At 41.7% G+C, this 27467-nt stretch overlaps 1 protein-coding gene across 1 annotated transcript in view; it reads left to right on the top strand.

Annotated features, from left to right (window-relative positions):
- Window positions 1-26534, top strand: part of fsd1 (fibronectin type III and SPRY domain containing 1) — a 54426-nt gene extending 27892 nt beyond the window's left edge. Inside the window, exons 11-13 of the mRNA XM_062038553.1 lie at window positions 2812-3063; window positions 25586-25674; window positions 25753-26534. Coding sequence (XP_061894537.1) covers window positions 2812-3063; window positions 25586-25674; window positions 25753-25863 — 452 coding nt within the window. The 3' untranslated portion in view covers window positions 25864-26534. The remainder of the gene's footprint in view (window positions 1-2811; window positions 3064-25585; window positions 25675-25752) is intronic.
- The last annotated feature ends 933 nt before the right edge of the window (window positions 26535-27467 follow it).

Here is a 27467-nt window from a genome sequence, read left to right as displayed (position 1 = left end):
CTTGAAATAAAAGTATTATAGTATTCCCTACACCAATTATACTTGTTTTTACTGTAGAAGGTTTGTGATGAAAAGCAAAAAGAACTAAAGAACTTTGAGGGGGAAAAAAGTTGTTCTCTTTACCCCCATAAAACGTACTGAAAAAGAAGCAAAACCGTGGCTCTAAAACCAGGTACGGACTGTAGCAAAGGTTACCTGTACTGTTGCACCTCCAATAAGCACAATGAACAAAATGACAGCTGTTAGCATATTTTACCTTGACAGAACATGGCAGAAATGTCTGTTACAGGATACTGCAGTAATAAACAGTAGGAATGTGGTAAGCGGTATAATCCTCGAAGGGAGAATCCGCTTTAACAAAAAAAAATATGTTGATCGGATGTTATGAAAAGCTCCATTGTAAGATGACTTTTGAAGGCATTTATTTAATATTTGGAATACATTAAAAAAAAATACATCCGCTGTCTTGTCTTTCAGAATGATTTGAACGATAGGCAAAATTCCCCAAAAAGGGCAGTTCCCCTTTAAAAGTATATGAATCCACTCCATTCCATTTAAAATATTTTTTTCATGGTCGCTTTTATATTTGCCTCTAAACTTTTCAAAATATGCCCAAATCTGCGCTGATGCAGGTAAATAAACGATCGTCTAATGGGACTCTAGACCATCGCCTAAAACCCGGAAGTGCATCTAGGTCATGTGATTTCAACCCAGCAATTGCCTTTGTCATCACAACATCCTGTTTCAGAAGCGCTGTTCTGGTGATCAAAGTCTTTTGTCTGCGTAGGAATTTTTGGTGCATCACTAGTCAATAGTGCGCAAATAATAGGCTACATATATATCCATTCATACTGTGACGACCTGCTGGTGGTAATGCCCATCCATCCATTTTCTACCGCTTGTCCATTTCGGGGTTGTGGGGGTGCTGGAGCCTATCTCAGCTGCATTCGGGCGGTAGGCGGGGTACACCCTGGACAAGTCGCCACCTAATCGCAGGGCCAACACAGATAGACAACATTCGCACTCACACACTAGGGCCAATTTAGTGTTGCCAATCAAGTTTAATGATAATGTGGTTTTTATTTGATGTTCAATGTGAACATGTTTTCTTTAACAATGAATACATTGTTCATGCCTGAAAGGGGATTGGCAAAGAATGGGAAAGTGGTTGTTGTGTGCCTGGGGAAGCACTGTGACGAAAATGTGTGCACAGGGGGGATTACATGTTGAAATCGGGCCGGTTATAAGCATAAGATTAGCAATAAGAGTCAAAAATAGCATCAGACTTTTGATTTTGTCTGGAGACTACAATATATTATATTACTTTGTGGTAATTTCTTTTATGGTAAAAAAAACATTATTTTTAAGGTGTGGTGGCTTTAAGTTTGCCATGGCAGTGCAACATGATCAGTTACATAAAGGGGAAACCCTGGTGTGCTTGTCTCAAAGATGGATTGTGAATGATAAGCAAAATTCCCCAAAAATTTGCAGTTCTACTTTGAGGCCCACAGCCTCAATGGGGTTCAAGGGTCAGGGGTTCCCCAGGAAAAAAAAGTTTAAAAAAAAATCACTAATACAATAAAATGTACAGTATATTCTACTATAGAAATACACAAATTAAATACAATTATTGTTCTTAAAAGAATATATGAGCTGACCACTCAAAAGTAAGTAAAACCGCATCAGCCAGTGACAAACACAAGCAAGTAGAGACGACTGGAACTGTGCATTGTGTGAATCTGCAGCCATCATTTATGACCAGTAACCATTATTTTACAGAAAAATAAGCATATATGTTTTTTTAGGAAGGAGACACAATTTTTCAGACTAATTATGGTGTCTTTGCTGAGTCGGGTGTGGAGATTGAGAACACCGCTCAGACAGGGAGGAAGCATGCAGCCTCCGAGTCAGACTCTGTCCGTTTACAATAAAGCGCTAATTAGAGGTGGGAATCGTTGGGCACCTCACGATTCGATTACGATTACAATTCAGGAGCTACGGTTTGATTAAAAAAAATTTTTTGATGCATCTTTCATTTATGGTATGTATATTGATGCAGTTTTACATTTCTTTTCGTTTCACTAAATAAGCGTTTATCACTTGCAACTAAAAAAAACCATTTATTTGGAAAAAAAACAGTTAAATTAATTCCCACATTTATTAAATTAAGGAAAATGTGTGCAAAACTGGACAATAAGTGCCCGATAGGAAAGGAGCTGGTTAGATCTCTCATTGAGGTGGTTCGCTGCTGTCAGCCAAATTTTAGAACCGTCTGCATTACTTTATTTCGAATAAATAAATCGATTATCGATTTTTGACGTTCACTAGTCGATTTTATAATCGTCCATGTCCGAATTGCGATGCATTTAAAAATCGATTGTTTCCCCTACTTCTAGCGCTAACATGATAGGCAGTATTGGTTAGTTAGGTACCTGCAATATTAACAGCAGACTTCAACCTGACATTACCGCTTTTGCTGTTTGTGGATATTCACTTCCAGTCCAGACGGTATCAAACGCTTCATTCATTCAAAGTTGTCACATGCAGTGTGTGCTCCTGTTCATGGTGGCATTTACACTCTTTGATGAAATAGCCACTTTGCAAGTATTGAAAGTTGCACTGTTGTCATCCTTTCTCGCGAGCGTTTGTGCCACTTCCACGTCGTAAGTCATGCCCGCCCAAATTAATCTATAAGGGTAACAAAACTGGCGATTGATTCCTCGGAATCAAAACACTGTTTTTTGATTCCCATCCCTACGTACAAGGCAGACGAAAATTTGAGAACGTATCTAATTGAGCTTCAATCCGCAGCCGACACCGCCATCGATGCAGGCCAGCAGTACTGGGAGGTGCGCTTCGACAAGGAGAGCAAGGCCTTCGCGGTGGGCGTTGCTTTGCGCAGCCTCGGACGCTTTGATCAGCTGGGAAAGAGCGCTGCCTCCTGGTGCATTCACCTGAACAACTGGCTACAGCAGAGTCTCACTGCCAAGCACAACAACAAGGCCCGAACGCTTGACTGCGCCATCCCGAGCAGTATAGGAGTCTTCTGTAACTATGACGAAGGTAACTGTGTGAAATAATTGAACCCCCGGGCAAAAATCATGAACCTATTGTGGACTAGTTTTGAAATCAATGTCAGTTTAAAAGGAAGATCACAGGTTGATCTAACTTCTGGTAATTTCACCATAGTGCGACTCAGTACTTCGTATGGTCTCGACCTGGCTGTATTCATTCAATGTGCACACAACGTGCTAATGGGACAAAGTTGTAACTGGTCGACATTTATTTATTTATCTTAATATGTGTCTTAGTATTTTGTTAGGTGCAAGCATTAGGAGCAACATATGAGCAATAGCTAAAGGGGACTCGTAAGTGCTGGGGTTGTAGGTAGGTTTGGCTCACTTGAATATCTGTGGCAGCGAGGTAAAGGGATGTATATCGTTAGGATAGAATAGGAAAGACTTTTATTTTATCCCACAATGGGGAAATTACCTTGTTGCAGTGCAAGTTTTTACATACAGTAACAGAAGTAAAGCATAATTAGAAACAATTTTTTTTTAATAAATTAAGATTAATTAAAGATTAAAGTACCAATGATTGTGACACACACACTAGATGTGGTGAAATTTGTCCTCTGCATTTGTCCCATCCCCTTGGGGAGCAGTGGGCAGCAGCGGCGCCGCGCCTGGGAATCATTTTGGTGATTTAAACCCCAACTCCAACCCTTTGTTGCTGAGTGCCAAGCAGGGAGGTTATGGGTCCCATTTTTATAGTCTTTGGTATGACACGGCTGGGATTTGAACTCCAACCTACCGATCTCAGGGCGGACACTCTAACCACTAGGCAACTGAGATGGATACTACATATTGCTCATTAATATGTATAGATACAAGATAAAATGCAACAAAAAAACCCGCTAACATCCGTACTGCACACCACAAATAAACATCACAGTAATCACATAAGTACCATGTAAACCTACTCAGTGGCCTAGTGGTTAGAGTGTGCGCCCTGAGATCAGTAGATTGTGAGTTCAAACCCCGGCCGAGTCATACCAAAGACTATAAAAATGGGACCCATTACCTCCCCGCTTGGCACTCAGCATCAAGGGTTGGAATTGGGGGTTAAATCACCAAAAATGATTCCCGGGCGCGGACACCGCTGCTGCTCACTGCTCCCCTCACCTCCCAGGGGGTGATCAAGGGTGATGGGTCAAATGCAGAGAATAATTTTGCCACACCTCTTGTGTGTGACAATCATTGGTACTTTAACTTTAACTTAAAAGTCTTAAGGCTGTCCCTCTATAATGGACTAAATCAATCACTCCTCCACAAGCTCCAGTTAGTACACAATGCAGCTGCTTGCCTCCTCACTCATACTCCAAAACATGCCCATATTACCCCGGTTCTCTTTGCTCTCCATTGGTATGGAGTATGTATGTTTTAGAGTACATTTTAAAAATCCTTCTTTTTGTTTTTAAGGCCAATCGGTGGTCTGACCCCAGCATACTTGGCTGATATTTTAACAGCTGCACTCATCTTTACACACATTTTTGGAAGTACCAAGGACTAGACTTAAAAAATGGGGTGATCGTTCTTTTTCCGCATCCGCACCCAAGTTATGGAACTCCCTCCCACCTGAGTTGCGCGCCATCACGGAGCTAGAGGTTTTTAAATCTCAACTAAAAACATATTTGTTTAAATTGGCTTTTAACAAACAATTGCAATACGTATTTATTATTACTGTTTTAATATGTGTGGTTTTACTTGCTTTTAAGTTATTTGTCCTGTAAAGCACTTTTTGCACCATTGTGATGTTGTAAGGTGCTATACAAATAACCCTTGATTGATTGATGGCTGTGGGTAGAAAGGACCTGCGGTAGCGCTTCTTCTTGCACTGTAGATGTAACAGTCTAATGCTGGAGATAATTCATACCCTTCTTTTCATACCACTGTAGTGGATTGTCCGAAGCTTAAACAGGCAACAAAAGTAGTTTAGTACAACAAATTTATTTACCCATTATCAGAAGTGCAGGTTGAATTGAGTTGGCCGTGCAGACAGGCCACATGTCACACACAAGCCAAAATCACTCTCGAATTCCGGTTTTCTGCCATTTTTTATATGTCTTTTGTGCGTCATTGTTTGTTATCTAAATGCGTCAATGTCTTGTTGTTTTTCCTATCTGTCTCTTGTGCGTCATTGTTTGTTATCTAAATGCGTCAATGTCTTGTTGTTTTTCCTATCTGTTCCATAACAACTCGAATCCTTTAGACAGTCAACACATTCTGTAGACAGGTTGGCACGACTTAATATTCACTTTTGTCCCACCACTGGTCCATTCAATGGCACAAAATACAAGAGAATTGAAAATGAGCGGACATTCTTAAAAGACAAGAAATATAGGTCAAAAGGTCAGAAATTCTACGACATACCCTCCTTCCAGGGTCTTAAGACCCTGGACCAAAACAATTTCTGATGTAGACCACTAGTTAAATCTCTACCACAGATAGAGGCAAAAACCTCAATGTTTTTATACGAGGCAAAAATTCCGTCTATGACCCTCCTTCAGAGCGATCGCTGTTACCAGCCTGCAGTAAAACCATCTCACAGAACACAATTAGTGGCCTACCGTTTGATTTAGTAAAGGAATAACAAATACTTTGATCATGAACATCATTGAACATAAATAGATGAATGTATATAGACTTATGACTGTAAGACATTTGCAAAAATATTTTTCCTGGCATTTGCAATGAATGTAGTTACCAATATTGTTAATTATCAATTGATTTTGAACACACAACTGAAGTTCGTATGAATCCATGTTCGATTAGAGCTCGTATAGATGGCTCGGTGGTGCCTCAGGCTGGTGGCCTGCCGACACCTCGTTGGGCTTTTGGCTGCCTTGGTGAAGAAAGAGATCCACTCAAACAGTCTGTCTCTGTCTCTTCTTGGGGTGTGGTTCAGTCCATTGGGCAGACTGTGCAATGGCATGTGCGTGCTGGCCGAAATTGGGGAAAACTCAGGTAGAGTTGGAGCTGTGGGGGCTTTGGGGAAGGCTGGGGCAGAGTATGGGGCGTGGGGCTTTGGTCCAGGCCCTCGGCTTGCTTCAGGCCTCCTCACTGCTTCGGCACTCCCGACACTTCTTTCCACAGCTGCTGGAGTCCCGGTGGACCCATTGGCTGGCAACCTTAGTTGTTCTCGTCATCGCTGGCAAGGTGTTGTCTCTCCTCTCGGTTCCTTCCAGTCAGGTATCGGGTGTTGGTCCTGGATTGGCTTTGACCGTGCCCCTCTTAGCGAGTGCAAGGGAATCTGGAGTGGCTGTTTTTATCCTCAAATCTGCACAGAGGAACTGGCACACAAATTCTACATTTTGCAAACTTACCATTTTGGTCTCATGGTCTTTCCACCTTCCTAGGAAGCTGCTGGTCCTGAGAAGTGCTGATCTTGTGACTGAAGATGATAACCTGTTTTCTTAAAATAGGTGCCGTTGTTTGACCTAATCTTTTTGGGGAAACCATGTCGGGATATTAGATCATTCACAAAACATTTAATTACTGAATTGGCACCCTCCTTTGAGGTTGGGGTTGCTTTCGCCAACCACTGCAATTGTCAATCTAAATCATTACGTTCCTTTATCCTTGTACCGGATTGATCATATCGATTAAATAAAACCTCAACACGCTCAAACTTGACCCAATCCAAACTCACCTCCCCCTTCTGTCCCTCTCACAGGGACAGTGTTAGTCGTAGTAATAGTAATAGTAGTAGTAGTATTATTAGTTTCAGAAACATCCAAGAAAAAGAAAAGACAGCTGATAGTCAAGCGCAGCAAGAACAGAGGCGGAGGACAGGTCATGTTTGAGGTCACTGTTCGCTTTTGCAATAGTACTTTGATATTTTACAACACCTAGTGAATTATTGTGGCCTCAATAATTCACTTAATAGTTGTATTTAATTTAGTCTATCTATGATGGGACAATGCATAGAAACATTAAGTTCAGAAACAGATATGTTCTGTACCAGATTATATCTAAATAGTTACTTTCCATCTGCAGTCCCTGGCTACCTAAATTAAAGGGATCCAAAAATCAAGCAATAAAATTATGACACTAATTAATCATAATAAACATATACATTCATAATAATCAATAATTAATCAAAAAATAATCATACTGTAGCATGTAATCAATTTTAAGAAAAGTCACGAAATGCCCCTTCATGGACACATACTTACCATACAATACAACCACACCTTATTTACATCATCACACAAAGACAATACATGCTCTTGTTCACATCTGTCATCATTCATAACAACAACCAAGATTTTAACAGCCATACCTCACAATTTACAACAAAAATGCTCTCATAGATAAATATAATACTCATTAAATTGATGTGTCAACATAATGCCCCTCTTAGTGACCGTCTGAGCAGCCTTGATTGCTCCAAAGCCACTTTTTAATTTCAAATTTTCTATTCCTTTTGTTATAACATGGAGAAGGCTAATTGGTCTGTACATGTTCTGGTCTTCTTTATTTCCTGCTTTATGGATTTAATTATAGTAGCAGTTTGTCGACGTGGTAGGGAAAGTGTTTTCCGTTATTGATTTATTTATCAATCGTTGTTATACGAGCAATAATACAATCCTTATATGTTTTTAGGAAGATAGTGTCCAACCCATATATATATCTCTAGATCGTGAGTCTGATAATGCAGCGAAGATTTTGTTTAACTTTGTTTCATTTGTTAATTCTAAAATTAGTCCATCCTGAATAAATGACAATTATTTGCACTGATTTTGAGGGATTTTTTATTCAGGGTTTGTACAGACTGGATGAAATGTTCATTAAAATTATTACTTATGTCCAGACTGTCTGCGATAGTAGCGCCATTGATATTTAATGTTATAGTGTTGTTTCTTGTTTGCTCTCTTTCCGTAAGTTTGTATCTGGTTTTCCATAACTTTCTAATGTTCCCTTTTGCAACTTTGATTACTTCTAAGTGAAAGTCAGCCTTAGACTTCCGCATAAACATTGTAACTTTGCTCCTCCAAACTTTTAAATCATACGATCTGTATTTAGACCTGTTTTAATTGCTCTTATGAGAGCTGAGTCCTCATGTTTTTATTAGAATCCAATGGTATTTTTATTTTAGCACTCTTCTTTCTGGTTTTGTATTCGTGTATTTACAGATGTTCTCTTTGATTTTTGTCATCCAATTGTAATTCTAGTAGGGCTGCTTATCATTTGTATCATGTGGAAGCCGTTTATAATATCCTTAAGTTTCTTTCTACGTGTTTTATTTAACCAGTCCAGATTAACGTCCTCCATGACGTTACTTCTTTCATACTATGCTGTTTGAGGATGTCTGAAAATGAATCAAGAAAATTGTCTTTAGCTGTGGTCGGTCGGTATACTACAATTACCTTGAAATACATTTCTGAGGAAAATGTAATTTTATTTTCAACATACTCAAATTGATCTACTTTTAATGTTTTCCCTTTCATAAATCATAATTCCTCCCCCCTTTGTCACTCGATCTGTCTTTTCTGTAATCTTGTACCCCGGGACATTAATTAGAACGAAAGTTGTTGTGGGTTTTAACCATGTCTCTGATAGACAAGGTAATCCGGATTAGAGTCTGACAGTAACTGCTGTATTTGTTCAGTATGTTTCCTGTGGTAGAAAGTTTAATAATGCGGACACGTTTGTTACTGAATACTTTCTACAGACTTCTGTCTCTCTGCGACTTTGTGTATGTAATAAGCAACTATTATTTTTTTCATGTGCTTAAATTTTGTTTTAGCTCAGCTGTTGTATAGCTGCTAGCTCCTTGTAGCCTACAGCAGGAATGTCCAAATTGCAACCAATAGCTTTGTTTTTAACAGACAACCGAAATAATTGAAAATGTGGTATTAGCGTATCGGTTCAATCAGCGGCAGCTACGCCCTGTTTTATCATTTGACCTACATTTTTGGTTTCGTAGGCAGGACAGAGAGCAAAGGAACAATGTGGTTCATTAGTTGTCCATCTTATACCATTCTAATTGTTGTAAGGATAGTTCACATGAGCGGCCATACCTTGAGTCCCACCATATATAAGAGTCAAAAGGCTCCTGTTATGAGTCGTCTAATTGGTGATCATACACTTTGGCGGTTTCCACTCGTTCCTGGGAGGCGTCCCCAGTAGTTGTCAGCTGATGTCGCGCTGTCAGGCAACATCAGGAAGTTCCTTCTGTGCGGTATTGAATTGTCAGGGCACAGTTCGTAAGCAGGTCATTACAAGGTGTGTGCAGGTTGACCACAAAGGAATGCTTCAAAGATTGTGTTGAACATTGTCCGTTGACACTTATGTCCAGCAGGGGTCTGTTTGTATCCTGCTGTTCGTCCTGCTGTCACACCTGTATTTTTATGAGCATGTTCTGGCTACAACTTTGGAGCTTGTCTTGTTCAGATTGGCAGTCCCCCGGCTGCACATCCTTTCCACCCTCGCTTGACCTAGCACAACCGTGGCTACCACCCAAGTCGGTCTGTATGGTTTTACGTTTTGTTGAGGTTTTTTCCTCCAGAATTTGGAACTCAAAACATGTACACCCATCGTTTTCATATCCTCTCGGTTAGTTCAATTTGCATATCACGTTTTAAAATTACAGTCTTATATCGCATTAATTGCTAATCAATAACCATAATTCAAATATTATACGTACTACTTCTTGTGTATTTAAGTACCCTTTTAATTCACTTAAAGATTATCTATAAATTAATTTAAACTATCATTTGTCTATCAGTAGGCGCGAGCAAGCTGTCATGCACTCTGACCTCCCGCTGTACGTGATATTCTCCAAAACAAAAGAATGTTTTTATTCACGTTTCTCCTTATCTTTCAGCTAAATCTTTTAATCTTTTAACTTTTAACGTCCGCACTGTGTTTATTTTTATTGTCTGCATTTTAATTTTGCTTTTATTTTCTTTCATTTCACTTTGTTGCATGAAAAACGCCACACAAACAAAGCTGCCCCGCCTTGCCTTGCCTGTCTTTGACTGGTTATCCAACCTAGTCACAACAATCACACAAGGCCATGCTCTAAGCGCCAGGCGTAATCACACTTCTCCTCTTTTTTAACACTTTACATATCGGCTCTTATTCTAATTATTAATGTAGGCTGTTATTTGTAATTATTATTCAACACTATTCACAGCAAACAGTTGTAAAGTTATAGTTATTCGCATTATACTCTCAAAATCTATAGCTAACTGAAAGCTGTTGAGATTTGGTTTGCCTCCTTCATCTCAGTGGCCTAGTGGTTAGAGTGTCCGCCCTGAAATCGGCAGGTCGCAAGCCCAAAACCCCGGCCGAGTCACACCAAAGACCACAAAAAACTCTGGAGCCAAATCACCAAAAACGATTCCCGGGCGTATGGTATGGTGTACTGCAATGTCTAAACAAAACTATAAATTACTCCAAACTAAAATGTCAGACTGCACTTTAAAGTTACTTTTATTAAATTAATTCCCAAACTAACCACCACCACCACAGCAGACATCTTCCTCAATCCTATCCCAATACTCCCATAAATTAGAAAGGTGTTTCACAACAGTGGTTAAGTAGTTATTTTAAGTAATAGATCTCAATATGTAGAAATTAATAAGACTAAATTTGCCCTAGTGTGTGAATTTTGTCTGTCTATCTATCTGTGTTGGTCCTGTGATGAGGTAGCGACCTGTCCAGGGTGCAAAGTCAAATTGTGAAACAAAAATTAAAGTTGAATCAAGTGGAAATTGACAGAGTATATGAACTACATTCTTGAGAATAGTAATTGATCATTAATATGTTGGAAGCCGCATATTGAACATATTAAAGAAAAATATCCAAATCCATTGCTATTCGGTATAAAGTTAAACACATGCTGAATAAGAAATGTCTGCACATGTTATATTATCCATTTATTTTTCCATATGTAATATTGTTTTGAAGTTTGGGGAAATGTTTATAGAAGAAATATAGACCCAATACTTAAACTTAAAAGGCTCATTTCAATATTACACAAAGCATTATTATTATTATCATACCAATCCATTTTTATAAGTCATAATGTGTTAAATGTTCAGATAATTTAATTTTAAAACAATGGCAATTATGTTTCCGAGTAAAGAACAACAGCCTTCCAGTTTGTATTCTTAGCTTATTTACATTATGAGGAGAAAACTATCATTTATGGGGGATATTGATTTTTGAAATAGGTTAAGTAAAATAAAATAAAAACACAAATGTATTTCAGTTTTAGGAGTTAAATGATGTACCATCCTCAGTGATGAGCTGAACACATGTAGTTTTTTGTCATGGTTTAAGAGACCCTTGAAAAGTAAAGTTTTTTTAACATTATAAAATATAGTAACAATTACTTTCATCTTTTAACGTTGATGTTCCAGGTAATTTAATGTCCAATAAATGTATATCATAGGCCAATATAAGCTTTGGCTTCCGCCTATTCTTTTTTCGGTCATTCTTTTTTCTTTTCTTTGCTGTGTGTAAATGTGTATGATTGTTAATATGTCTAATTTACTGTTAAACTGCTCACACAAATTGGTTGATGGTTGATTATATGACCAAAATAAACTTATTTCATTTATTCATTCATTATCTCTCGCACTCATAGTTTTATTCCATTTTGCATGTAATTATTCCTATTGATTTCTTCCCCTTTCACTCAAACAACTAAATAAACAAACAAATAAACAAACTTGTAGCTAACCACAATCAACAGCATACCATTTACGAATACCTTCATTTGTCACTTTCTCATCTTTTCTTCACTTTTGTTTTCCTTTACAAACAACATCCTGTATCCATCTCTTCCTTACACTTCACACAATGTTTCTATTTTCTGTTCTCCTAGAAACCATTCACATAAGGTAAGGTTATAAACATCCTTTTCCCATATTTTCTCAAACCATCCTCTTCACCCTCATTCTGTTTTTTCACCTGCTCTCTCTTCCTCTCTCTCTCACTTTCTCTCCTTCTCTCACAATACAAACACAATAATCCAAAATAATCAGTCTTATAAAATAATTTTAGCTTTAGATATGACTTAGGGCAGTGGTTTTCAACCTTTTTCCCCAGTAAACTAAAGAAATAAAATACAGCATAATGTCATCATTTTCTGATTTATTAAATTGTATAACAGTGCACCATATTGCTCATTTGTTGTGGTTTTACTTGACTTATTTGGACAAAAAATATAAGAATAACTAAAACGTTTTAAAAATTAAACAAGTGATTAAATTATAATAAAGATTTCTATACATATAATCAATCATCAACCTTCTTTGGATATTGTAATAAAGATCCATCTGGGCTCGTGAACTTAATTCTAAATATTTATTTTGTTGAAGAATTATTCTTCTATAATTATATTTATAAAGGATTTTGAATTGTCGCTATTTTAAAATATTTAAAATCTCAGGTACCCCTTGGCATACCTTCAAGTACCTCCCTTTTTTGTCCGGGCGGAAACACCGTACCCTCCTTTGAGAACTACTGGTTTAGCCTATAAAAAATCCTTTGTCTCATACATCATTACACTGTACAACTCCTCTTTGGGAGGGCTAGGATGACAGGGAATGCAAAACAATAACAGTGCGATACTTTTTTATATCATGGTCGTTAATGCCTAGTTTCTCTTATTTTACTGTTCTATTTTTATTCTCCTTGTAATATTTTTCTATTCTGTTTTCATTTATACCCTTATTAGTTACTGTTTACTTTTTACTTCTTCTTCCTGAGGGAACTCTCCTGAAGGAATCAATAACGTTTTATCTGTCTATCTATCTATCTATTACTAACCCGAGCATAATTCATGACGTCATGCTCATCTTGCAGACAGTTATTTCCATTTAGTTTTATTCTCTATTTGTAATTCTACATGCACCAATGTCACATAGAAATTAGCTTTCTTTGTTATTTATTTACATTATTATTTCTGGTTTACTTGCTGTCTGTTTACTTACGTTGTCATATTTTGGTCTGTCTTCCTTCTGATTAGAATTTGTTTAACGCTTCTCTACGTTTTGTTTTGACAATGGCGCTGAGTGGCTCTTATCTGTACTTCTTCAGACTCTATGTTTCACAGCCTGCACAGATACCCCTAGATGTTTTAGAATATAAATTTAACTTTTATTTTATTGTGTGTTTATTCCTAAAAAAAAAATTAAAATGTCAATGTATGATCAATTTATTTTTATCAAATTTAAATTCAATATTATTAATTTATTTGTTGTATAACTATTAATTCAAAGTTACAATGTGTCCTAATCTATGATGTTCGTGCGTGTGTGTTTGTCTCAACTTCCACACAGAAACTGGATGGATCAGATAAGCAACAAGGCTGTACCAAAAATAGTATACTAGACATATAAATGAATGATGAATTAAACAATGTTTCAATGTCCCACAATCCGTATTTATTTATTGATATTTAAACGTGTAATTTTCCATATATCTATTATTTTACTGGACTTAGCAAGCACCTACTACTAGCACACTCTACAGACCGAGAATAACTGTTCAACCACACTTAGTAATGCCAAGCTAGATGCTAACTTAGCCTTACTATGCCTCAGTAAGCAAACTTTTGCTAACCTAGCCCAATGCTATGCTAACACAATGCTAACCTAGCTCAATGCTATGCTAGCTCAATGCTATCCTAACATTGTCACACCTCTTCGGCCCACGCCTCGTACAGCTGACACTCACACAGCCTCGCCACACGCACACACTCTTATCTCAAAATGTCTTCCAGCTGAGACTCCTTTTTTTTTTTTCTTTTTTTTTTTCTTTATATGCGTCACACAGTCACTCACACAGAGAATTTACCAGCACAGTTAAAAGTAAATGCAATAGACAACTATTTTTCTCATCCAGAAGCACAGCTGTATCATATCAGAACCTTAATAATAAGAACAACATTTATCATTCACTCTTAGATGGACAAATAGTCAAGTTTAAGGAGGGTATTCCGGACTTCCCTGCTTAGGCTGCTGCCCCCGCGATCCAACCTCCGAGAGCGGAATAAGATAATTAAATGGATAGATCATACACTCATATGTTTTCTGTACATAAACTTTGTCTACTTTCTCACACGCACACACATTTTAGACAATTTCCAAACTTTTACAGATAGCGGGGCTGTGAGAAAAAGCGTGAAGGGAGGTTGCGAGAGGGGGGGAGGAAAAGGAAGGGGGGAATTAAACCAGATAAGAAACCAGGTGCTACACAAAAGTTATTAAATTATGCAGATATATATATATAAATTTAAAAAACACACATTTTTATCCCACAACCCACGCCCCCCTGGTCCGGACCAATATGAACAACTAATGCACGCGTGCTTTTGTGGAATCGGCCGTCTCATTAACAAACACAGGTCCCATCATTACTCATACAACGGCGATTAACCCGTTCAGCGGAGCAACCCCTGGTTTTACTCCCTGACCAATACACGGCAACAGCATAAAAGCACCATAGAGTCACTGATAATCACCCAATGCTCTACAGTCATCATGTTTTGGTCAGTTCCATACAGTTTCACCAAAGCTTCACCGAAGCTCCACCAAAGCTCTACCATATGCAGCCCGATCAATATCCATCTATACTGCAGCCAATTAAACAGAGCGTTGTGACAAATACAGCTCAGTTGATCTCCTTTACCGGAGTCACCAAACGGTCACCCAAAATGAGGCTTTTCCAACGCTGCAGTTTCCACATAGAGAGATTTGTCGCACATTCATAGACTTCATAAATTTGTATGGGCCAAATGTCACATCAGTTAGCAAAACCCTGCCTTAAATTTAGCTGTATCCAACTCTGGCTAATTCTGATGCACTTGCAGAAAGAAGCATCCTCTGCCAACAACGACAGAGGATGAAGAGGTTAAGAGAAATTTTTCGTCTCACATAGTCTATGCTTCTACACTCCAAACCACCAAAATTCTATCAACAATCCCCTTATGTTAAAAACAAGAAATCACAAGTTTTCAACAAACACACAGACAAATGATCACATATAAAACAACTCAATCCAACCATAATTTACCCCAGTCCAGGTTGTTTTTGGAGAACCTGACTAAACCTATCTTTTATCAAAAATAGATTCAGCAATTAGTCTTATCGATCCGGCTCTCTCCAGGCAGAAAATGTTTACACTTTAAGCAAACTGCTTACCTTGTTATGCGCGCGTGCAGCACACTGTCTGCCTGACTGAGAGAGCGGGAGCGGCTGTCGACCTGTAGCTTCTAAACCATCCTGTTCGTGACGCCAATTTGTGTAGTGGATTGTCCGAAGCTTAAACAGGCAACAAAAGTAGTTTAGTACAACAAATGTATTTACCCATTATCAGAAGTGCAGGTTGAATTGAGTTGGCCGTGCAGACAGACCACATGTCACTCCGGAGCAAACAAGACACACACAAGCCAAAATCACTCTCGAGTTCCGGTTTTCTGCCATTTTTTATATGTCTTTTGTGCGTCATTGTTTGTTATCTAAATGCGTCAATGTCTTGTTGTTTTTCCTATCTGTCTCTTGTGCGTCATTGTTTGTTATCTAAATGCGTCAATGTCTTGTTGTTTTTCCTATCTGTTCCATAACAACTCGAATCCTTTAGACCACATATGTCAGAGTCAAGGCCCGCGGGCCATATCCGGCCCGCGAGAAGGTTTTTTACGGCCCTTGGGATGATCTTGATTTATTATTAGAACCGGCCCGCAGACCGCAGATCTTTTACACGCACCAAGCGGATGCCGGTCCAAGGTTCCGAAAGGGGGCGAGCGGCCCGCCGGGACGTGCCTGCCGGCCGAAGGGCTGCAGCCCGGCCGTCAGTCGCGGAGCCCGCCGTGCCACGCGCGCCAAGGGGGCGGGCCGAAACCCGGCCCCGAGGCCCTGAGACTTCTGCTTTGTTTCCCCAAACCGCGCGTCACCGCCGGGCCCGCACCACCGTCGGGCTGCAGCCCGAGCGTCGGTGGCGGAACCCGTCATGTGCCGCGCGCGCCAAGCGGAGCAGGGGGGTCAAGCGGGCCAAAACCCGCAGGCCACCCCCTCACCACGAGGCCCTGAGACTTCTGCGTTTGACCCCTACGCGCGGCCCGTCGGGACGCGCCCGCCGTCAAGCCACGAGGGCCAGCCGTCGGGTCGCGGAGCCCGCCGTGCCACGCGCGCCAAGGGGCGGGCCGAAACCAGCGGGGGGTTTCGGGCACCCAACTCGCCTCCCTCCCACGGAGGGAGGAGGGGGGTTTAATGTGAACATTACTGTGCAATCACATATTTAGAGTTTTTACTCAATTCAAGTTTAAAAGTTAAAGTTTAATATTTGTTTTCACTGCATGTTACTTCTCCTTAAACAAAGTGTTGTTTTTGATTTATAGATTTTTGCACTTTATTTTATTGTATTTCAATTTAATTATATTTTAAAAATATTTCAGTTGAGTGGATGATAGAAAATTGCTATTATTGTTTTTTTCTTTGAAGTAAATTTAGCCCACTTTTGCTAAAATAGAAAATATAGGCTACTGATGGTGCCTTGAATACCGGTTTCTTTCATTTAATGTTCATGTTATGGGGATTTTTATATAAAGGAAATTTGTCTTTTGTGTCTGTTGAAAATTAAAGATTACTGACAGAGCCATAAGAAAATATTGCTTTATTTATCTGATCATATTGGAATATATTTGTTAGGTTTTCAGTAGGTTCAATTAGGTTCACTAGACTATATGCGTCATTTAAAAAATTTTCAATGAACATTCGAACAGTCCGGCCCTCGGCTTGTAGCTAAATTTTTTATTTGGCCCTCCGTCCATTTGACTTTGACACCCCTGCTTTAGACAGTCAACACATTCTGTAGACAGGTTGGCACGACTTAATATTCACTTTTGTCCCACCACTGGTCCATTCAATGGCACAAAATACAAGAGAATTGAAAATGAGCGGACATTCTTAAAAGACAAGAAATATAGGTCAAAAGGTCAGAAATTCTACGACACCACTATGATACATATGTGCGTAGCCGCTAAAAGCGACGAAAAGCGTGAATGCTCTTAAAGCATGCACATGGTGATTTATTGACGCTGACAAACTTACAGACTTTAATTTTCATTTATCTTTTGGTTGATTGACTTATCGAATATTGGCCCAGGCCTAACCAACACTAGGTTGAATTAACAAAAGAAAACATTTTCTGCTGTCATTTAAAAAAAATTAAATCTTCCATCCATCCATTTTCTACCGCTTGTCCCTCTCGGAGTCGTGGGGGTGGCTGGAGCCTATCCCAGCTGCATTCGGGCGGAAGGCGGGGTACACCCTGGACAATTCGCCACCTCATCGCAGGGCCAACACAGATAGACAGACGCACTTGCTCCTTCTGGAGACATTTAAGTCTTATTTTCAATAAAACTATAGTAACCAACTTTTTAACAGTAGATTTACCTGCTGAATACAGTTTTCTGACCCAGCCATACAGTATTTGTTCTCCGCCTTCGCGTCGCTGATAAAGGATAGCATCCCAGGTGTATGCGAGCATGTATGTCCCCTCATTCCTGTTGATGGTGTTGGCCCCTCACTTCCTAATTTCCAAAGCCTCCTTGATCCATCTCTATGTATATGGCTTGAAAGTGGGGCGTAGAAATGCATTGCATTGTGGTTGACTGGACTCTGATTTGCTTATTTTCATGGTCGAATGCAAGACTCTGTGCTTAAGTTTTTAGTGTTTTTTTTAATTTAACAAATTCAAAACATGGCGCGAACGTGCTGCATCATTAACTGCCCCAATCGTAGTCATGATCGCTTTAGAAAAAAAAGGATTTGGTGAGATTTTTCTGATTTCTAACGTGAAAGCAAAGCCGAAAGATGTTGTGTTATGAAGCTAATAAAGATACATGAATTACAGCCGTGAGACGATCAGATATGACTTTTAACGCCATCACCTGGTACATGCTGGTGTGTTCACGGCATTTCCCTACTGGTATGTTTAAATAAAAACATGTTTTATTCAGTTACACAAGTAGCATTTAGTTGGATGTTGGCGTTAGCCCAGCTAGCTGCGGGCGACAAACAACATACTTTGGGCATGTTGTCTGTGTACTCTTATTCTTAGGTAAGCACAAAAATGAGTAAGTATTATTTTCGGAGAGGTAGCGCAGTGATCAAAGTATTTAAAAGTAACAATGGACTTGTTTTTTCGAGGAACCCTGCTTATGAAAGTAGGCTGGGGGACCTCACCTGTCTCGGACACATAAAAGATGAAAGCCATAGGTTACGCACAATTTGGACAATGTACCTCAACAGACTTTGCATTCTGAAATTCTTCTCCGGTATTAAAACTGACTCCCTTGACGGAATATAGACATGTTGGCGGCAGTTGTACTTGATTCAAATCTCTTGTCCATCCGACTTGCTCATAGCTCATATGAGTCAATTCCACCATTGTTTATTTTTTTTTTCCAGGTAGTGAGCCTTTGGAATAGGGTGAAGTTTGTCTCGGTACAGTGCCTTGTTTTTATTTTATTTTGTACAGTCCTTTTTAATCCAGTTTGTTCCCTGCTGTCACATTGTAAACAAAGCCTTTATCCAACAAGTATTTTCTACCCAGCCGCCACAATGAATTGCAAAACCATGTGGACTTTCAAGCCCTATTTGTTTCTGATAAAATTACTTCTCCTTGTGTTCCGGAAGTCGGTGCACTGTCATAATTTGCTCCGCTGTCACTTCCATTGTGTCAATCACGTCCTTTGTGGCTTAAAGTTGTTTTGTGGCTTTATATTGTTCTGTTGTGGCTTTTGCAATCGTGCTGTAGCTGAAAGTTTTTGTGTTGTAATTAATGATATTTTCTTGTGGCCTTTTTGTTAATGACCTTATTCAACCACCGTAGCTTTCCGCAAGTAGACTTAAAGGGAAACTTCGGTTTTTTTCAACCTGGGCCCTGTTTTCATTATTTTTTCTGTATATGTGAGTGCTGGATAAAACATTTTTTGAGGTCGCGCCAGTATTGAGCAGGGCAGGCAGCCTCCAGCCCAGCTAACGCTCGTACACAGGGCAACTGGCTCTCGTCAAAATTCGGCCTATAAACATGCATTTTTTTCACACTGACAGGCTCAGATAGTTACAATGAGTGTCCGACAACATACTAGAAAGGAGAAATTAACGTATGTCTCTACCTTTAGCTGGAGATCGCTGTTTGTTGTGAGCTGTGTCCAAATCTCACCACGCTACAAATCTCGTTCCGAAATCTCGCGATAACTCGCGACAAAACACCGGTGGAAAAACAGTTACCTGACTGAGGTGAAGAGAGACGACCGAACTAAAATAACAGTCTTCGGTAATCCAACAGAAAATCACTTCAGTCATCTCTCTTCACCTCAGTCAGGTAACTGTTTTTCCACCGGTGTTTTGTCGCGAGTTATCGCGAGATTTCGGAACGAGATTTGTAGCGTGGTGAGATTTGGACACAGCTCACAACAAACAGCGATCTCCAGCTAAAGGTAGAGACATACGTTAATTTCTCCTTTCTAGTATGTTGTCGGACACTCATTGTAACTATCTGAGCCTGTCAGTGTGAAAAAAATGCATGTTTATAGGCCGAATTTTGACGAGAGCCAGTTGCCCTGTGTACGAGCGTTAGCTGGGCTGGAGGCTGCCTGCCCTGCTCAATACTGGCGCGACCTCAAAAAATGTTTTATCCAGCACTCACATATACAGAAAAAATTATGAAAACAGGGCCCAGGTTGAAAAAAACCGAAGTTTCCCTTTAACGTTTAACGTCTTTACACTTCATATACATGTTTTCGTTTTTAAATGTAATGTTTTCCTTTTTCTAGTATCGATAAAATCAATCGATTTCCTTTCAAAACAATATTGGATCAATACTTATCTTCTGGAAGACAAATTTGCAGAGCACAGACTGACATACTTGAAATTTTCTTTAAAAAAAAAGCATTTTTTACAAGCATTTGTATTGATACAAAATGTTGTACACTAGCAACATCATGTAACATCTCACAGCAGGGAAGTTTTTTAATCAATACCTGTTTTTTTTGTCTTAAACAGGTCAACTAAAGGTGCAGTACAAAGTGCAATGCTATTATATAATCATTTTGTAAAGACCACAACAGATCAATCACTGTTTCTTTTCATTACAATTAGACACAGTATATCAAGCCATCCATTTTCTACCCCTTGTCTATATAATATTTAAATTAATAGTCATAAAGTAATAAATAAAGTAAAATAATATTTATACATGGCATTTTTTTGCAGAGCACAGACCAAATATATAATATAAATCAATACAATCAAATAGCGTGTTAGGTAGGTATGCATCTTGTAACAATAGGAATTATTTGTGTTTGTTGCACACGGATGTATTTGAGTGATGGACCGAAAGCCATATTGAGTGTTGACAGCTATATGTGTCTTTGTCGTGTGTATCATGAAATTAAAATGACCCAGTGATTAATTGAACTGGATTGCTTTGAGGACGATTGATGAAACGGGATGGCGGCGGTCGTGAGTAAAGCGTGTTGCTTCCTTATTTTTTGATTATTTCTAGCTGATTATCTACCCGTGTCTTTTTTTTATGCGTAGCTTCAAGTGAATGTCACAATGTGTCACAATTACAAGGGTCAGCTGGATAAAAAAAATACAGATAGCTGTATAATTTGTCCAAAATTTTAACGGTCTTCCTGGACCGACCCATTTAGGGACTGGTACCAAAAAATACCTGTATAGATAGTAGGGTTGTCGGATCGGGCGCCGATATTTGCCAAAAAATGCGTATCGGCAAAGCATGGGAAAATGCCGATCCAGATCCAGTTCCGGTCCGTGTTTTCCAACGCACCAATTTAAATAATACATTCCACTTTTCTGCTGCTCTCTAATTTACGTCCCGCATTTTCCAGCACACCTTCAACACATCCACAGGTCTGTCCTAACTGTCCTAATCGGAAGCGGATGCCGGTTCATGGTTCCGAAAGGCGAGCGGAAGTTGAAATGTCAGCTGTGTGGGATTATTTTACCCTACAAAACGAAAAAGATGAAGAGGTGGAGTGCAAAACATGCCACAATAAAGTCAAGCGTGGTGGTAAAGTTTTAAGACATTTTAATACAACAAATCAGATCAAGCATTAAGCGAAATACCACCGTAAAGAATATGAAGAATTTCTAAAGAAAACTGACGATAAGAAAAAGAAAGGTCCTACCCAACTAACTGACAGAAACGTTCGCGAAGCGTGACATACTGCCACTGAACAGTGCTAAAGCCCAGGGGATAACTAGAGTCATTGCCGAGGAAATAATTCTGGATGATGAGCCGTTAACTCTCTCGTGAGTAAAGTCGGCTTTCGACGCACCATCCAACACATCTCCCCATTATGCTCGGACTGCAGTCAGGGGGGGGCAAACAATTGAAGGGAGTGTGTAGATAGTTTTTTTTTTTTTTTAAGTTTACACTTGAGGTCTTCGACCTCAAGTGTAAAAGGCAGGGCACATGGCGGTCCGATCCTCGGCTACAAAAGCTAGCTCTTGGGACGTGGAACGTCACCTCGCTGGGGGGGAAGGAGCCTGAGCTAGTGCGCGAGGTGGAGAAGTTCCGGCTAGACATAGTCGGACTCACTTCGACGCACAGCAAGGGCTCTGGAACCAGTTCTCTCGAGAGGGGCTGGACTCTCTTCCACTCTGGCGTTGCCGGCAGTGAGAGGCGACGGGCTGGGGTGACAATTCTTGTTGCCCCCCGGCTCAGAGCCTGCATGTTGGAGTTCAACCCGGTGGACGAGAGGGTAGCTTCCCTCCGCCTTCGGGTGGGGGAACGGGTCCTGAGTACCCACCACTGCTCAGAGTACCCACCCTTTTTGGATTCTCTCGAGGGAGTACTTGAGAGTGCTCCCCCGGGTGATTCCCTCGTTCTACTGGGGGACTTCAACACTCATGTTGGCAGCAACAGTGAAACCTGGAGAGGCGTGGTTGGGAAAAATGGCCGCCCGGATCTGAACCCGAGCGGTGTTTTGTTATTGGACTTTTGTGCCCGTCACAGATTGTCCATAACGAACATCATGTTCAAACATAAGGGTGTCCATATGTGCACTTGGCACCAGGACACCCTAGGCCGCGGTTCCATTATTGACTTTGTAGTTGTGTCGTCGGATTTGCGGCCTCATGTTTTGGACACTCGCGTGAAGAGAGGGGCGAAGCTTTCTACCGATCACCACCTGGTGGTGAGTTGGCTGCGATGGTGGGGGAGGATGCCGGACAGAACTGGCAGGCCCAAACGCATTGTGAGGGTTTGCAGGGAACGTCTGGCAGAGTCTCCTGTCAGAGAGAGTTTCAATTCCCACCTCCGGAAGAACTTTGAACATGTCACGAGGGAGGTGCTGGACATTGAGTCCGAATGGACCATGTTCCGCGCCTCTACTGTCGAGGCGGCTGATTGGAGCTGTGGCCGCAAGGTAGTTGGTGCCTGTCGTGGCGGTAATCCTAGAACCCGTTGGTGGACACCGGCGGTGAGGGATGCCGTCAAGCTGAAGAAGGAGTCCTATCGGGTTCTTTTGGCTCATAGGACTCCTGAGGCAGCGGACCGGTACCGACAGGCCAAGCGGTGTGCGGCTTCAGCTGTCGCAGAGGCAAAAACTCGGACATGGGAGGAGTTCGGGGAAGCTTTGGAAAACGACTTCCGGACGGCTTCGAAGCGATTCTGGACCACCATCCGCCGCCTCAGGAAGGGGAAGCAGTGCACTATCAACACCGTGTATGGTGGAGATGGTGTTCTGCTGACCTCGACTGCGGATGTTGTGGATCGGTGGAGGGAATACTTCGAAGACCTCCTCAATCCCACCAACACGTCTTCCTATGAGGAAGCAGTGCCTGGGGAATCTGTGGTGGGCTCTCCTATTTCTGGGGCTGAGGTTGCTGAAGTAGTTAAAAAGCTCCTCGGTGGCAAGGCCCCGGGGGTGGATGAGATCCGCCCGGAGTTCCTTAAGGCTCTGGATGCTGTGGGGCTGTCTTGGTTGACAAGACTCTGCAGCATTGCGTGGACATCGGGGGCGGTACCTCTGGATTGGCAGACCGGGGTGGTGGTTCCTCTCTTTAAGAAGGGGAACCGGAGGGTGTGTTCTAACTATCGTGGGATCACACTCCTCAGCCTTCCCGGTAAGGTCTATTCGGGTGTGCTGGAGAGGAGGCTAGGCCGGATAGTCGAACCTCGGATTCAGGAGAAACAGTGTGGTTTTCGTCCTGGTCGTGGAACTGTGGACCAGCTCTATCCTCTCGGCAGGGTCCTTGAGGGTGCATGGGAGTTTGCCCAACCAGTCTACATGTGTTTTGTGGACTTGGAGAATGCATTCGACCGTGTCCCTCGGGAAGTCCTGTGGGGAGTGCTCAGAGAGTATGGGGTATCGGACTGTCTGATTGTGGCGGTCCGCTCCCTGTATGATCAGTGCCAGAGTTTGGTCCGCTTGCCGGCAGTAAGTCGGACACGTTTCCAGTGAGGGTTGGACTCCGCCAAGGCTGCCCTTTGTCACCGATTCTGTTCATAACTTTTATGGACAGAATTTCTAGGCGCAGTCAAGGCGTTGAGGGGATCTGGTTTGGTGGCTGCAGGATTAGGTCTCTGCTTTTTGCAGATGATGTGGTCCTGATGGCTTCATCTGGCCAGGATCTTCAGCTCTCGCTGGATCGGTTCGCAGCTGAGTGTGAAGCGACTGGGATGAGAATCGGCACCTCCAAGTCCGAGTCCATGGTTCTCGCCCGGAAAAGGGTGGAGTGCCATCTCCGGGTTGCGGAGGAGACCCTGCCCCAAGTGGAGGAGTTCAAGTACCTTGCAGTCTTGTTCACGAGTGAGGGAAAAGTGGATCGTGAGATCGACAGGCGGATCGGTGCGGCGTCTTCAGTAATGCGGACGCTGTATCGATCCGTTGTGGTGAAGAAGGAGCTGAGCCAGAAGGCAAAGCTCTCAATTTACCGGTCGATCTACGTTCCCATCCTCACCTATGGTCATGAGCTTTGGGTTATGACCGAAAGGACAAGATCACGGGTACAAGCGGCCGAAATGAGTTTCCTCCGTCGGGTGGCGGGGCTCTCCCTTAGAGATAGGGTGAGAAGCTCTGCCATCCGGGGGGAGCTCAAAGTAAAGCCGCTGCTCCTCCACATCGAGAGGAGCCAGTTGAGGTGGTTCGGGCATCTGGTCAGGATGCCACCCGAACGCCTCCCTAGGGAGGTGTTTAGGGCACGTCCGACCGGTAGGAGGCCACGGGGAAGACCCAGGACACGTTGGGAAGACTATGTCTCCCGGCTGGCCTGGGAACGCCTCGGGATCCCCCGGGAAGAGCTGGACGAAGTGGCTGGGGAGAGGGAAGTCTGGGTTTCCCTGCTTAGGCTGCTGCCCCCGCGACCCAACCTCGGATAAGCGGAAGAAGAAGATGGAGTTTACACTTGTTCAAGAGCAAGTATTGATGCTGAGTTATAGACATTTTATCCCACTCAGGTTGTTAGTGTGTTTTGCTTTTTTTTAATAATGTTTACAGAATTATTTGCACTTTATACTGTTCACTTTTTTACTGTTCATGCCATTTCTGTTTGTCATGTATAATTTGGTCTATTTTGTGTTTATCCTTGAATAAACAGGTCAGTGTCTTGTTACCAACCATTATGTATTATTCAAACTCACCTAATTCAGCTGGCTAGTTGTTATCAAGAGTACTAAAACCCTTTTCAACATGAATCTGACAACTAAGTAGGCTAAAAAACTTTAAACTTTAATACATGCTCGGATAGGCCAGTATCTGCCAGTATCGATATCGGATCGGAAGTGCAAAAACAACATCGGTATTGGATTGGAAGTGCAAAAACCTGGATTGGGACATCCCTAATAGATAGATAGATAGTACTTACATCCCTAGCGAGGGATACATCATACTTGCCAACCCTCCCGATTTTCTCGGGAGACTCCCGAATTTCAGTGCCCCTCCGGAAAATCTCCCGGGGCAACCATTCTCCCGAATTTTTCCCGATTTCCACTCAGACAACAATATTGGGGGCGTGCCTTTAAGGCACTGCTTTTAGCGTCCTCTCTCACCTGAAACCTTCACCCCTTAACAGCCGCATGCTGTCCTCACTCAGTTCTGCATGCTGACCTGAGGACAGCCTGACGTCACGTCCGCTTTTCCTCCATACAAACAGCGTGCCGGCCCATTCACATAACATCTACGGCTATTCACACACACAAGTGAATGCCAAGCATACTTGGTCAACAGCCATACAGGTCACACTGAGGGTAGCCGTATAAACAACTTTAACACTGTTACAAATACGCGCCACACTGTGAACCCACACCAAACAAGAATGACAAACACATTTCGGGAGAACATCCGCACCGTAACACAACATAAACACAACAGAACAAATACCCAGAACCCCTTGCAGCACTAACTCTTCCGGGACGCTACAATATACACCCCCGCTCCCCCCAACCCCGCCCACTTCAAGGTTAGCAATTATGGGATACATGGATACATCATGTCTCGTCACTGACGTATTTGTGATCGCCTTCAGGCGTGCTCTCTTTCTTCAACGCCAAAACCAAGCAGTTGATGCACACCTTTAGGACCAAGTTCCAGCATCCAGTCATCCCGGCGTTCATGGTAAGAAACCGCTGCTCAAAAACAATGCCCTGATTTTTTTCTTTGTTGTTCATCTAATGTCATGCCGATGATTCACAGGTGTGGAACGGCAGCTTCTCGGTTGTGACAGGCCTGCAGGTCCCCAGCATGGTCCAAAGCGGCCAGAGGAGGAACAGCGGCACCAGCAGCTCCAACGCCAGCCTCACTTAGAGACCCAGCACTTCCCATCGTTCGGCCCTGCACAGCCAGCTCGGCAGCCTCACCTTGCGGTCGACAGCGCAACAGTTAGTGGCTCATGAGATACTGTGCGCTCCTCACACGCAAGGGGGTTGGTTCCTTCAGTCTTCTTGCATGTCAAGCTCAGTCCTACGAATTAGCGCTGGCCGCTTCTCTTCTTGAATCCCTTCCCCCTTCCTTTACTGCGGTCATATCTTCTCTCTCCCTGTGCCTTTCTTCTCATTTCCACATCACTGCTGCGAGAGAGACACCTCCCCATTTCACTTAAATGTTAGTGTCTAATGTGTCTTCATGTAGCTTATTGATCATTATGCGCCTCTATGGCTATTTACCCAAATGAAAAACTCTGTTCACTACCCAATTCAATGTTGCTTGTTTATTGGCATCCATAGGGCCTTCCTGTTGCTGCATTACAGGTTGCCAATCAACTTTAAACAAAGACTACTTATTTTGAATGGTGCATGACACGAATGGCTGAAGTCAAAGAGTAGATGTGCTCTTTTCAGAGCTCTGCCGCTTCCACCTTTTTTTTTTTTACATGGATCTGTTCATCCTGGTGTTGGAAGTCTGAGCCGAGATGTGCTGGGTGGCTAACTAACTAGCCTTGCTACTAATCAGTAAACAACTTCTGATTTCTAGTCGAATCCAGACTTGTTCAAGTTCATATGTCCCAGCCCAATTTCACATTGAGGAGGTGATGACTTAATATACAGTGGAACCTCAAAACTCGAGCGCCCCCAAAGTCTGAAAAAAATAACGTATTTTTCGGATTATAGGTCAGTCGCAGTTTTTTCATAGCTTGGCCGTGGGTTTGAATTGAACACGCTTCACTTTTGTGTGAAATTATTAACACATTACCGTAAAATATCAAATAATATTATTTATCTCATTAGCGTAAGAGACGAAGCAAATGGCAGCAATCGTCACACACACGTCAGCAATCGTCACACACACGTCAACCAATAAGAATTCGGCGGGGGAGGGTCATGGCACAAGTGCATTGTGGGTCATGGGATGCTAACTGCTATATGCTCTATGCTACTGCCGTAGCTATTAAAATGGATCACATCAACATTAGCGGTAACTTATAAAAACTGAGAAGGACTGAACAAAAATGGCACCGAAAAGGAAATCAAATACTGCAGATTACAAGCTGGACGTAGTGAAATATGCAGCAGAGAACGGCAATCGAGCAGCAGAAAGAAAGGACATACCAGAGGCGACACCGGGGAGGAAGATTTCATGGGATTTAGCGATCGGGAGTGACAGATTGTTTGGTAAACGTATAGCATGTTCTATATGTTGTAGTTATTTGAATGACTCTTACCATAATATGTTACGTTAACATACCAGGCCCGTTCTCAGTTGGTTATTTATGCGTCATATAACGTACACTTATTCAGCCTGTTGTTCACTATTCTTTATTTATTTTAAACTGCCTTTCAAATGTCTATTCTTGGTGTTAGATTTTATCAAATAAATTTCCCCCAAAAATGCGACTTGTACTCCAGTGCGACGTATATATGTTTTTTTTCCTTCTTTATTGTGCATTTTCGGCCAGTGCGACGTATACTCCG

Source organism: Entelurus aequoreus, linkage group LG27 (assembly GCF_033978785.1).
Source record: "Entelurus aequoreus isolate RoL-2023_Sb linkage group LG27, RoL_Eaeq_v1.1, whole genome shotgun sequence".
Taxonomy (NCBI): Eukaryota; Metazoa; Chordata; class Actinopteri; order Syngnathiformes; family Syngnathidae; genus Entelurus; species Entelurus aequoreus.
This window is presented reverse-complemented; position numbering and strand designations above follow the sequence as displayed.